The sequence below is a fragment of the Pararge aegeria genome, chromosome 27 (assembly GCF_905163445.1).
Source record: "Pararge aegeria chromosome 27, ilParAegt1.1, whole genome shotgun sequence".
Classification (NCBI taxonomy): domain Eukaryota; kingdom Metazoa; phylum Arthropoda; class Insecta; order Lepidoptera; family Nymphalidae; genus Pararge; species Pararge aegeria.
Genome location: NC_053206.1, coordinates 3,228,501 through 3,243,352, shown reverse-complemented (window position 1 = coordinate 3,243,352; position 14,852 = coordinate 3,228,501). Strand labels below are relative to the sequence as shown.

Sequence of the window (14,852 nt, the reverse complement as noted above, 5' to 3'; positions counted from 1 at the left end):
CTTATTATAGTATAAAGGACTACGTAATCTATAAAAAAGCTTGGGTATGAATTATTGCTCTAACCAGGTTGCTCTTCTAATAATTTTAAATGACAATGAGAGATGGTGATAAAAAAAAAACACCCGGCTAAGTTTGTTGTGGGCTTCTTAGACCAGGACGTTTTTGGAATCCTCGTGGTTTTAAGTTTACGAATATGGATATTGCCATCATCTTTGACTTCCTCACAAGCGAAGCGTTGAGGTGGGTATTACTGTCAGTTTACGCACACCGAGTGATTCTCCAACTTAAAATGAAACTTTTTTATGCTTTATCGCTTTTATAAGTGAATATAAATAGACAAATGTTAAGAAAAAACACAATTTTTAACACTCGTGATATTTTAAATCTCTTTTTTTAATTAAACTAATTAAAAAATTGTTTAAAAAAGTTCTGTCTGTTCTGTGTGTCTGTATGTGCGGATCCCGTATCTTGTGGTCACGATAACGAGCGAAATACTTCACTTATACAGTTGTTTTTTTTTTATAGGCTTCAGTATTTTGAGGAATAGAAGCCTATTACTTTTCACGGCATAATTAGATGTAGTTTAATTATTATTTACAAATAATCTCAATTTTATTGTAATGAATGAGATTATGAGGCGTGCACTTTTGGATTTACATATACATAAATATAAATACTTATAATATACATATAAGACACTGAAAAACATTCATGTTCATCGCACAGACACTTTTAAGTTTTGGGAATCGAACCCGCGGCCTTGTGCTCAGAGAGCAGGGTCCACTTGGCTGTCCACTGAGCCAATCAGTCCGTTTTTGTTGTGTACAATAAATGTATTTTCAATCATTCATTAAATCAAAGATATTATCCTTTCTTCCTCTCAAATAAATAATAATAATAAATAAATATACTACGACAATACACACAACGCCATCTAGCGCCAAAGTAAGCGTAGCTTGTGTTATGGGTACTAAGATAACTGATAAACATTTTTAAAAATAATATTCATAAATACTTACAATATACACAATACACACACCCAGGCACTGAAAAACATTTATGTTTATCGCAGAGACATTTATCAGCTGTGGGAATCGAACCCACGGCCTTGTGCTCAGGAAGCAGAGTCGCTATAAATATACTACGACACTACACACATCGCCATCTAGCCCCAAAGTAAGCGTAGCTTGTGTTATGGGTACTAAGTGACAGATGAATAATTTTATCAACAGTCTGATAAATACTTATAAAATACAGATAAACACCCAGACACTGAGAAACATTCATGTTAATCACACAAACATTTGCCAGTCGTGGGAATCGAACCCACGGCCTTGTGCTCAGGGAGCAGGGTCGCTATCCACTAGTCTGGGAAGTGTACAACGGGTTCCCCGGACGTCCAATAAAGCCAACGAGAGGGAAGTTGTTCCCATTTATGGGATGGCTCGGCCAAGTATCAGCTTGATGCCCTGGATTCGGTTGATCGCCGTGCTAGAAGGCTCATCGGTCACCTAGCCAATAAAAAACTTAAGAGTTTGGAACATCGTCGCAAGGTTGCCTGCCTTTCGGTATTCTATACGATATATTTCGGAGAGTGTGCTCAAGAACTATTTGATCTAGTTCCCCCCTCGCCTTTTTACCATCTAACAGCGAGGCACCGCAAGGATCTGCATCCCTACGTCGTCGATATACGGCGGGCGCGTACGAAGCGCTTCGCATCTTCGTTTCTGATCCGCACCGCTAGGATCTAGAATGCCCTTCCAGCTTCCATTTTCCCCAGTGCCTACAATATGAGTACCTTCAAATCAAGACTGAATAGGCATCTTCTAGGCAAGCGCGCTCCACCTTAGGCTGCATCATCGCTTGCCATCAGGTGTGATTGCAGTCAAGCGCTCGTCTATAAATATAAAAAAAAAAAAAAAAAAAAAAAAACATGCCGTGGTGGTTTTCAGTTCGGGTAAACGAGTCCCACATAACCTCTGTCCTGCCCAAAAGGACAGAGGTAGCCATAAAGCTTTCCACTACGACAAAAAAAAAAAATGGTCGCTATCCACTGAGCCAATCGATCTTAGTTTTTGTGGTGGACAATAAAATTATTCGTTCATTCATCTATTCAAAGATCTTTTTCTTTCTTTCCTTTCGTCCTCGTCACAAGAAGCAAACCTTGAATATCCTGTCAATTCTGTCCAAACGAATCTTTTTCTTCTGGTCTAGTCTGTTGATATTGCAAATTTCGGAGTCCATCAAGAAGAGTCCGAATCCCATCACCTGCGAACAGAAGCATCATCATGGTCGTCAGTGGCGTGCATAGAGAGGGTATGCACAGGGTATGCAGATGATAAAAAATGAAGAAAATCTCCAGTACGAGTAATAAAAAACTTAAGGTTAGGTTTTGTAAGAGTTATAAAAAACCTACATTAAAGCATTTATAACTCGTACTGGAGATTTTCTTCATTTTTTATCATCTGCATACCCTGTGCATACCCTCTATGCACGCCACTGATGGTCGTCGCTTTTGTTCATCACGCGAACAAAAAGACGCCCACTGCTGGACATAAGTATTTTGTAGGGAGTTCCAAATACAGTCCATTCGCTTAGAACGGTCGGCTTTTGTGCCATGCCGCCTTGGCCTGTGCCGCATTTTGTTCACTGCGTTATCAAAGGACGCCACTGTTCTTGGCTTCTGTGCCATGCCGCCTTGGCCTGTGCCGCATTTTGTTAACTGCGTTATCAAGACGCCACGTGCGGCGTACATCCGCAGGAGAATTTGGTGTTTTATATCCAGGTACCATGCCGTAGTGAATGGGTTCAGTTGGTTGATATTAAATAAATAAATAAATAAATATACTACGACAATACACACATCGCCATCTAGCCCCAAAGTAAGCGTAGCTTGTGTTATGGGTACTGAGATAGCTGATGAATATAATACAAATAAATACTTATAATATACAGATAAACACCCAGACACTGAAAAACAATCATGTTCATCACACAAACATTTTCCAGTTGTGGGAATCGAAACCACGACCTTGGACTCAGAAAGCAGGGTCGCTGCCCACTGCGCCACTCGGTCGTCGATATTGGCAGAAAATTTGTTTTCCTACAATCACGGAGTGAAAAAATTAGTCGCTTTTCAAATTCATTTGCAACGTAACGCGAGCACATACTAGCACCGTCATATTTATTTAAATGAAAACAGCACTAAAAATTTGGCTTAACTTGCTATATTGTAAAGTCAACATCTCCTGAGGATGCTCCGGTTTCGGAGCGAAACGTGCGTAGAGGGTACATTGGCGAGGATCTGTTTGGTGTTTGGTAAGCACCAATGAAGAATGTTTAAAAAATCGTGTTTTTTTTCCCTTTTGAGACCTTCCGCTGCGTACGCTACGTAAGCGGTTAGTTTCAAAAAAATATTGTTGTTCCCATTTAAAAGTTCTAAAAAAAAGTCAGCGACAGCGTATGTCTATCTTTTAGTAGTTTCTTTCTAATAGTTTAAACGACAATGTGAGATGGTGATAATAAAAAAAAAATAACAACCGGCTAAGTTTACTGTGGGCTTCTTCTTAGACCAGGGCACGTTTGGAACCCTCGTAGCTTTAACTTTAAGTTGACGAATTTATTTATCGCAATCAACTCACTTCTATGTCATATTTTACATGTAATGTACGCATCAAAAGTGCCATCTATGTGCCTATTTGAATAAAGAAATATTTGACTTTCATTTTGACTTTAAGGTTGTTTATAAGCGGACGAAGTCGCGAGGGACCGCTAGTATTAGTATAGGAAGCAGTTATACCTTGACCAGCATGTGTTTCTCTGATGGGGTCAGGTACATCTTTGTCTCGAACATGTGAACGCAGATGTTGACAACGTCTGCCAATAACTCCTCGTAACCTGAATACAATTTTTTAATGTTAAAGAAGAAACTGTTTGTTTATGTTACAAATATATACAAAAACTAATTTTCATTTATTCGATAGAAACAGGCGTTACTTTGCGGAAATCCATGATATATTATGAAAATTAAGCTTAATTTGCTATACTCCGCGAAAAGCAGGAGAATCTGTGTGGTGTAATTTATAATTTCTTCAATCCTTATACCTCCCTTTACACCAAACAGATCTTCAACTGTTGTCTTAACGGAAAATATCACCCAATTTTTGTGTTAAATTTTTATCACACTTAAAATTAAACTCTCAGCAATATTGATTACTAGTCTTAACTAGTCGTATGTAAAAGCACGAAGCAATTTTTACTTTTCTTTTAACAATAACAATCCATCAAATTACCTAAGAATCTCACATTTTGAGAACACACGTGAGATGGGGTGATAGGGGACGGGTAAGAATGAAAATCACATGACATGACCAGGGGGGAGGGAGGGTCAGAAAATTTAACAAAAACACCTCACGTAATTTATGGACGCCCGTAGGGCCGTAGTCCACCACGCCCAATACGACCCAATACGGATTGGTGGACGATTTGCTTACCGTTTATCTTCTCGAGGGCATCCTTAACCGTATCCCGGATCTTGTTCTGGGTCGCCAGGAACATGGAGAGATTCTGCGACTCTTGGAGGCTTTGGCTGTCCGACATCACCTTCAGGAACTGTGCAGCGCTGGTAGGGAAACGGTTCAATCAAAACCTTTCACATGTATGTATAGACGGCGGCCGATTAGCGCAGTTTGCAGCGACCCCGCTTTCTGAGACCAAAGCCGTGGGTTCGATTCCCACTACTGGAAAATGTTTTTGTCATGAGCGTGAATGTTTTTCAGTGTCTGGGTGTTTATATGTATTTTCAATGTATTTATGTATATTATTCATAAAAAATATTCATCAGTCATCTCAGTACCCATAACACAAGCTACGCTTACTTTGGGGCTAGATGGCGATGTGTGTACTGTCGTAGTATATTTTATTATCTCTTCAGAATATATATCCGTTATAGCCTCAGGGGATTGAATCCTTTGTCATATTATTTTGTCTTCAAAATAGTGTTTTCTGAAATAAGACACATATAAAATCGTACGAACCGTCTGTACGTAGAATAATCATTTTTCACGGAGCTCTTCATATTCTTCAGTTCGTCGAGGACCGCGAACATGTTGACGAACTTCCCCAATGTCAGAAGGTACGCTTCGGACACGAAGTCGCGACGCTTCTCCGCGTGGCAGAGGCGCCGCACTTCGCCGCAGAAGCGTTCGATCGCTTTACGCTACGAAGACCAAAATGGTGTTCAATATTTCAAATTCAAATTAAATATTCATTTACAGTGGCGTGCATAAAGGGTATGCATATGATATAAAATGAAGGAAATCTCCAATTCGAGTTATAAATACTTACGGGTAGGCCTTTTATAACTTTTACAAATTCAAATTCAAATTCAAAATTCATTTATTTCAAGTAGGCCTAATATAAGCACTTTTGAAACGTCAAGTCTGTCTGTTTGTAGTGATTCTACCACCGGTTCGGAAGGCAGATTCTACCGAGAAGAAGCCGGCAAGAAACTCAGCAGTTGCTCTTTTCCAACATCAACAATTTACATTTTGTATTTTAACATTCATTTTTCTATCTTGTGAGAGCTGAAAGCGGAGCCGGATGCTTCCAAGCAACCTTATCATTAAAAAATTCATCAATTGTATAGTAACCTCGCTCTAATAAATGTGTTTTAACAAATTCTTTAAACTTGTGCATTGGCAGGTCCAAAATCACCTTAGGAATCATATTATAAAAGCGTATACTCAATCCCACAAATGATCCCTGTAACTTACGCAGACGATATGCAGATGACACTAATTTATGACCATTTCTTGTAAGTCGACTGTTTATGTCCACTTTTTGTTTATAAAGACTAATATGTTGTCTTACAAATACTATATTGTTATAAATACAATGCCTATCCTTACGTTTTTTATAACTTATACTGGAGATTTTCTTCATTTTATATCATCAGCATACCCTGTGCATACCTTCTATGCACGCCATTGTTCATTTATGAAAATTAAGTTTGGGAGATCGACGGAAGGAGATGTTGACTTTACAATTCATTGTAAAGTGAACTTCTCCTGAGGATGCTCTGATCTGCTTAAGAGAAAAAAGTGCGTAGAGGGTACCTTGCCGAGATCGGTCTGGTGTGGAGTATAAGGATAGAAGAAAATATATATTACCCCATACAGATACTGCATTACGGGGAGTATAGCAAATTAAGCTTAATTTAAATAATATATTATGGAATTTCGCAAAGTAACGCTGCTTCAATCGAATATTTGAAAATTCATTTATTTCACGAAGCCGCAATATAAGCAGTTATGAAACGTCGAGTATGTCTGTGTGTAGTGGTTCTACCACCGGTTCGGAAGGCAGATTCTACCGAGAAGCTGACAACTCGGCAGTTGCTCTTTTCCAACGTCATTTTATAATTTTGCAATCTTACGAAAATTAAGCTTAATTTGCTATACTCCGCGAAAAGCGGGAGAATCTGTATGGGGTATATTTATAATTTCTTCAATCCTTATACTCCACACCAAACAGATCTTCGGCAATGTACCCTTTACGAAACCGGAGCATCCTCAAGAGATGTTGACTTTACTATGAATTTTGTTGTTTGGTGACAACAAACAAAAAAATCTTTCAGTTACATCAGTTACCTGCCAATAAAAGTCCCGTCAAAATCGGTCTAGCAATTTCAGAGATTGGCCGGAACAAACAGAGTCAGATAAAAATTGTAAATGTTGTTTTTGTGTACCGTATGAATATTCATATACATGTAGTAAAAAACTGTTATTTCAATATTACTATATAATTTAGGGTGGCGCAAAAAAACGCTTATTTTTTTTTTTGTCTCACTTGAAAAAATATCGGTTTTCGATGTTTTATGAGCTGTCTCCAAAGGACAGCTCAAAAATTTTTTTTTTAAAAAAATTTTTTTAAATTTCAAAAATCATCAAAAATTGTTTTTTTTTCTCGTTACGGCATATTTTTATAGACCAAAAAAAATAAGTTCCTGAAAGTTTCAATTAAAATTCAAATTTTAAAAGGTCGCGTCGGTTTTTTTTCACCACTCTAAATTATATAGTAATATTGAAATAACCCTTTTTTACTACGTGTATGTGAATATACATGCGGTACACAACAATAACATTTTTTACAATTTTTGTCTGTCTCTCTGTTTCTTATATTTATATATAGATTATTATTCGAATAAAGAAATAGTGGACTTTGGTTTTTTAATACCTGGAAGTACATAAACTGCAGAAGTTTGTCCACTTCGGGTGCTAACACCTGGACGGTCCTCTCGTAAATGTGAACCCGGTCCGGTTGCTCGTTGGACCTGGGCTGAGGGATCGCTCGACTGCAGCATCTCCACGTGTAAAGCATCACCGCGTGAGCATTCCCTTCTTCCAGAAGCTCGTTCTATAACAAGAGTATATATGTGTGTGTGTGTGTGAGTATGTATGTATAGACTGGCGTTTTTCTTGCAACCTAAACTTCCAGCTGAACTAGACAAGTCGCTATAAGACTGATAAAATTCTAAATACCTGTGCCACGACCTCCCGACCCTCCTTAGAAAATAGTGAAATTTCAACTAATTTATTGGATTATCATTCAAAAAAATATAAAATTAAATAACAAAAAAGTTCGATGTGTGTGTGTGTGTGCGCGCGATCGTGCGTTTGCGTGTGTGCAATGTAGGAATACATTTTCCATGTAATTACTTTACAGCCTCAATCTTTACGAAATTTAAAATTGTGATCAATTCAGTTAGACGAAAGAGAGTTTTTTAAGATAGACAAGGGTATAAAACTAAATTCAAATTCAATTTCAAAAATGTTTTATTCATGTTTATCGCAGGCACTTATGAAGCGTTCATACAAAATATAAAACGCTATAAGACTGATGCAAACGCATATACTTATTTCAGCATCGGAGGTAGGAAAGCGGTAGCTTAGTGGGCAAAGCGGTCAGGTCGCGATTGCCAGAGTCGCAGGTTAAAATCCAGTATGTTCCGATATTTTTTATATCCATTTTGAATTTATAAAATTTTTGAGGAAACATCAATTTGTATAAATTTAAAATGCCAGAAAGTCGCAGTTCCGAAAATGTTTATAAATAAATAAAATAAAATTCATTTATTTCGACCGACTTGTATTATAAATGGTTAGTAAAATACAAAGTTAAAATTAAGTTAAGTTGTTAGTAAACTTAGCCTAAGGAAATAGTTTATATAAAACCCTTCGAGCATGCCCGATTGGAAAGCACGTGTACCATGCAGCAACGGCACAGGTACTGACAATCAGTCCTGCCAACAAGTACCCTCAGAAGGCCGTTGGAACTAGCCATAACCCTGCGCACCAAGGATGTACACCGTTTTCGCATGATCATGTAGAAACAATCTATATGCGCTTGGGCAAACATCCCTGACGCGTTGCAAGACCGAGGCAATCCCATCAGCATCCTGAACGCATTATTGTACTGTACGCATTATATGCATTTCAAATTTATTAAAATTAATATTCAGAATGAGATCATTCTAAATGCTTTCTGTTGTTATTTTTGATGTGAAACATCTATAGGCTAAAGGTAAACTTGATTGTTGGCGTGGCGACACAGGCCGTGGCGACGCATCGCCACGCTATATGATTGAAATTTGTATTTCGTATGTAACAATAAAAATTTATATTAATTTTGTAATAAAACAGTCATTATTAACCGACTTACAAAAACGAGTGGCTATTCATTTTTTTGTATTTTTTTTGTGGAACAAATTTGTAATGCTTTGTCTTTTCATTATGCGATATCTGCAATAACTTACAGAAAACAATTTCACATCTGCCAGGCGTCCCGTGACGGCTCACACATTTTTTTTTATAATTAATAATTGATGGGCCAAGCAGATAGCCCATCTGATGGTAAGTGGAAACCATCGCCAACTAACTTTTTTTTTTTTACACTACAAGACCGAAATTTCACCGGGCGCTAAGGTGGAGAGCGCTTGCCTTGAAGATGATTCACTCTTGATTTGAAGGTACTCATATTATAGGCAGTGGCGTGCACTTGGTTTCTTACCAGGGTATGCATACAGCAGGAAAATGACATAAAACGGTAAAATACCTCGTGCTCTAGGAGATATATATAAATTTTAGGGTATGCAGTGCTTTTGTGCCTGTATGAAGTGCACGCCACTGATTGTAGGTACTGTGGAAAATGGAAGCTGGAATGGCATTCCAGATTTATTTTGTCGTTTTGAACCACAGAGTAATGTGAGGGTGTATCTTTCGCCTGATGCTTGATTTATTGATGATCTATCTGTCAAATGTATGTCGTAAAACGTAAATTACGATAACAGCCCTGTTGTTTGTGATAAATAAATAAATAATAAATAAATATACTACGACAATACACAGATCGCCATCTAGTCCCGAAGTAAGCGTAGCTTGTGTTATGGGTACCAAGATAACTGATGAATATATTTTTATGAATAATATACATAAATACTTATAATATATAGATAAACACCCAGACACTGAAAAACATTCATGTTCATCACACAAATATTTTCCTGTTGTGGGAATCGAACCTACGGCCTTGGACTCAGAAAGCAGGGTCGCTGCCCACTGCGCCAATCGGCCGTCTGTGATGCCCCGTTGGCTGATGCCTTGATGCGAGTTTAATGGTGAAATTGGCCCTTAAGCAGTGGCGTGCACTTCATACATGCACAAAAGCACTGCCTACCCAAGTTATTTTATATAACTCGTATCGGAGCGTAATTTTTCCATTGTATGCACTGTACCTGCTTTATGCATACCCTGGTCGAAGATCCTGTGCACGCCACTGCCCTTAAGATATCCCTACCTTGTTATAAGTATTAATAAACATAATCAGATTTAAAAAAAAAACATATTTACCAAGTTGGCATGAACAGTAGCCTCCTCAATGTACTTTGCAATGCCAGTGACAAACCCGTTCCTGTCTTCAAAGTTGGTGTCAAAGTTAGCCTGGTATAGGATGGAGCATGGTGCAGCTTCGATGCACGGCTGTTCATCTGCAATAAGTACACAAATGGTCACTGATTATGGGTCTCAAAGCACAGAGTCACTCAGCGAGAGCTAGGCTCTGAATTACTCTAAAGGACCAAATCAGAAATTAGGAGATAAAAGACCCAGAGTTAGTGACGTTGCTCAACAAACTACAAAGCTGAAGTGGCAATGGGTATGCCACATCGCTCGGAGAACTGTTGGACGTTGAGGTCCCAAAGTGCTGGAACAGAAACCTAGCACTGTAACCTAGTAAGCAGCGTTGGTAAACCCCCAACAAGATGGATAGATGACATCAAACGAGTTTAGAATGAGTTTGGAAAAAGTTTTATCTAGAAGCCCCTAAAAGAACACTTTTTGGAAGATTCCGTTGTCTGCCTTCAAAACTCCTTGGGGTAATTTCAGTAAATTTTTGCGACTCCTATACATTGTAGAGTTATATCCAAATATCAGTACAGATCCAAACCGGCAGATGTGAGACATCAAACTATGGTCAACCATCCAAAAATCTTCCTTCTTATTCTTGTTCAACTTAAGAACTAAGCTCTTGTTGGTGAAGTCCATACCCTATCCATAGCTTTCAGTGTGACAGTCCACTGAATAGACCAAAGTTCAAAGTCATCAACACCAAGTCTCTGTATTCTTCTCTCTATCTTATATCAATTTCTGGACTGACACAGGATTCAAATGAAGGGTTTTCTGATGAGTAGTCAAACATGATAACCAATAGACCAGGGTTTAACATTGATCAAGTTTAATTAAACCCACTTACAGGAGATGTTGTAAATAAATATAAATAAATAGATATACTACTACAATAGAATCTAGCACCAAAGGAAGCATAGCTCGTGTTATGGATACTAAGATGACTGTTGAATATCTTCATCAATGATATACATAAATACTTATTATATACAGATAAAAGCCCAGACACTGAAAAACATTCATGTTCATCACACATGTTTGTGTGGGAATCTAGCCCACGGCCATGGACTCAGAATGCTGGCCAGAAGGAAGGTTGTAGGTGACTAAGGAAGATTCCACTGCGCTACTACTAGCATCTACTGCATTCACACACCCGTTTGCCCAGCGTTTTCATCATGGGAAAACGCTCACGTCAAGAGAGGTCTTTAATTCAGCAGTGGACTGGTAAAAGCTATTGATTACTGATTGAGTCCAGTTTAACTGCACCTTACCTCGTACAGAACTGGTTCTGTACGAGGTAAGTAGAACAAGAGCAATATATTACAATTATGCGATCGTTTTATCGGCCGGATGTGTAGCAACTTTTGCAGATTGCAAGAAGTTCTTTATAAATTATAATGTTTTGTAACACTCACCTGGCAAAGTTAGCTCGTCCAGAACATCCACGTTGCTTAGGGCATCCGAAAGAGACACCTTTTCACTTACAGACATGATTATTTCAGTGTTTAAACGATAAAATGCACCGAAATTTTCGTAAAGTATAATACAGATAAACACTCAATTTGGGATTTGAAACACTGTAAGATCACATTGATGATAAATTATTAATCAAAATAATACAATTGTACATAAATATATGTTTTTTAATACAAAATGGATTTAAAGTTTTATTTAGTAAATAATTAAAAAACTCCGTACTCCGAAATACACAGTCTGTGTTAAAAACTGTCAAACAAATATGTCTGTGACTCAGTGACTATTGAGTATGGAGGGTAGAGGTAAGGAGAGTCATCTTATATGGGAGAAAAGTTGAAAAAGTGTCCAGTGTATGCGCTAAATAACAGTTCAAAAATCCTCCACAATGGCGCTGGTGGATGCACAGGGTATGCTATGAATGTAGCAATCGTAGATGAATTGAAGTATGCCGACTTAAAAAATTTAATGTCATTATCGACTAAAGTAGTTAATTATTGAGAATTTCAACAACTTACGTTGTACAAAATATTGTGGTAAATATAACCTTACTTCCTTGTATCTCCATACTTCCTTGTTTATTTTTCAAGCCTACTCTAACAATATTTATATTTGGCGCTTCTTTTAAGAGTTACCCTGATGCAAATGTGGCGCCATCCTAATTTAATACATTTTGACGACACTTTTTCATATACACAGATGACTCTCCTTACCTCCATACTATTGAGTAATGAGGTACATCCAGATCGAGTAAATACTCGATAGTTTTATTTTGACTCGATACCAAGGTTCTTTCTGTGTCAAATTTTTTTTTAACAATAATCAATAGAAGTATCAAATATTCATATCTATTTCTAGACCTAAGTCAAAAAGTGCCTAACATAACACTGCTAACAATTAAAAGATATAAGGTTATGTTTGATATTTTCATATTAAAATATCTTGATTTCGTATATTGGAACACTCTACTTAGGAAATTTAAAAGCAATATTAATAAAAGCTATTCATAGGGGGTTATTGGCAACATTAAGTTAAGCAATTACCTATGTTGTTAAATTATCAATTGAAACAGACAGCGTGATATTTTGGCCATTTTATAATTCATAATCACATTTAATTCCCATTTAAAAAATATGATGTAACTAACACTTATATTTTGTGTCTTTATTCCCGTATGGAAACAATAGATTAAATTATCGTAACTACATCTATTTTTATTATTATTAAAGATCGTTATTTGTGTGTCTGAATAGAGATATAATGTAAGAAACACATAGTCATATTGTACTGAAAATCGATTTTACAGTTACTTCGATATTATATAATCTTAACACTATCCAATATTTGTCGGTCATCACTATAAAAGTTGACATTTAAGGCGTTGCCCCAACACACGTTTAGAAATTAGCTATTTATCTTTTACCTTACGGTTTAGAAACCGTATCAAAATAAAATTGGTATTTTAAAATGTTCAATCATTCCTTGTTAGGGAAAACATTACGGAATCAGCTTTTAATAGATGTTACATAAACGCTAGTAGCTATAGTTACGGCCTTCGGCATTCGGGCCAGTTATAAATGAATATACTACGATATATATAGGCCATCCAGCCTCAAAGTAAGCGCAGTTTGTGGATACTAAGATTTGCTGATGAATATTTTAATGAATATGTTATAATACACATAAATACTTATAATATACAGATAAACCCCCAGAACATTCAAGTTCATCGCACAAACAATTTCCAGCAGTTCCACAGCCTTAGCCTCGGAAAGAAGCCCACTGCGCCAACCGGTTGTCGATCACAGACACGCACCTCGTAGCTACTTCATGGTTTGTGCATTTTTGATTTAAGCAAATAAATATCACTTGTGGAAAAAACATCGAGAGGAAACTGCTTGATAATTTTCCATAATGTTCCCAAAGGCGTATAAAGTCTGCGATGGTACACAAGCCTACTTACTATTCTGACATAATTTAAGGGTAATCCCCGAGAAAAATGTTAAACCTACTCTCATTCACTCATTCGAATTTTAAAGTCTTCATACTGTCAAACTTATTGTAACCATTTGTGGGTAAGGTTGGAAATAAAAACCACGATCAAAAATTAAAATGATGCCATATATTTTTACTTAGAAATATCACTTAAATAGGTAATACATTATGACATTTTTAGGGCGTAATATAGAAAATTCCAACAGTCTGTTCACTATATGAAGTCCCTTATGTATAACTAGACATACTTTATGTACATTTGGTGATATATATGTAAAAATTACCGAAGGCCATGGTTTTTTTTTTAATTTCTACCATCTTTATTTTTATGTACAACGATTTGTGTATTATTAAATCGAAAGCCCCGCTTATGTACGAGTATATAATCTTAAGTAGTTAAAGGCGTTATTCAAAATATATTATGTTTAGTAAAATGTAAAGTATTTCTAGGCGGTAATTCAAATCTGTATAAAAAAAAACGTTGATTTGAAAAAATCACCTAGTCGAATATTTTCGCGCCACAGGTAATGTCCGGAACAGTTATTGAATACACAGTAACCGTAGGCCGTTACGTAATACACAAAATTAACAAATATTTTCTTTACAGCTTAATTACAGCGGTTATGGTAACGGCGGGGCAAGGGGTGTTAAGAATTTACGGCAGAGATTCCGCTGCCAACCCCGACGACTTGACCTGGCAACATACAACGCACGCACGTTGAGGACCGATGGAAAGGGGATTGAGCTGGAAGAAGTGGTGAGCAAGTTGCGCTGGGATATTATAGGATTGTCTGAAGTCCAGCGAGAGGGGAGGACTCGATAATCTTGGAATCCGGCAACTCGTTCTACTACCGGGAGGGTGACCAACAGTCACAGGGTGGTGTCGGGTTTATCGTCCACAAATCTCTCGTCAACGATGTTGTAAAAGTCGAAAGTGTGTCGAGCTGGGTAGCATACCTTATACTCTGAATTACTAATCGGTATTCGTTGAAGGTCATACAGGTATACGCGCCGACTTCGGCACACCCAGACGAGCATGTAGAGGTTTTGTATGAGGACATTTCAAAAGCCATACATGCCTCGAACACCTACTACAATATTGTGATGGGGGATTTCAACGCGAAGCTTGGCGAGCGAACTGGTTCAGAGTTGAGGGTGGGGCAATTTGGGTATGGGCAACGGAACCACAGGGGTCAAATATTGGCTGACTTCATGGAGAAGGAGGGCCTCTATATGATGAACTCCTTCTTCAAGAAGCGGCCACACAGGAAATGGACATGGATAAACCCGATGGTTCCACGAGAAAGACTTCATCATGTTGACAAAACGGCATATATTCAATGATGTCTCTGTGATCAACAGGGTTAAAACCGGAAGTGATCACCGTATGGTAAGAGGCACATTGAGTATAAAAGTTCGAC

The 14,852-nt window shown here is 37.5% G+C and overlaps 1 protein-coding gene across 2 annotated transcripts in view; it reads right to left on the bottom strand.

Annotated features, from left to right (window-relative positions):
* The window catches only part of LOC120635655 (cytoplasmic FMR1-interacting protein), a 93,045-nt gene extending 81,432 nt beyond the window's left edge, over positions 1-11,613 (bottom strand). For both annotated transcript variants that reach the window (XM_039906712.1, XM_039906713.1), the window contains exons 1-7: positions 11,379-11,613; positions 9,910-10,046; positions 7,238-7,417; positions 5,038-5,219; positions 4,495-4,622; positions 3,801-3,898; positions 2,165-2,269 (exon numbers count right to left, since the gene is read on the bottom strand). In XM_039906712.1, coding sequence (XP_039762646.1) covers positions 2,165-2,269; positions 3,801-3,898; positions 4,495-4,622; positions 5,038-5,219; positions 7,238-7,417; positions 9,910-10,046; positions 11,379-11,454 — 906 coding nt within the window. In that variant the 5' untranslated portion in view covers positions 11,455-11,613. The remainder of the gene's footprint in view (positions 1-2,164; positions 2,270-3,800; positions 3,899-4,494; positions 4,623-5,037; positions 5,220-7,237; positions 7,418-9,909; positions 10,047-11,378) is intronic.
* Between the last annotated feature and the right edge of the window lie 3,239 nt (positions 11,614-14,852).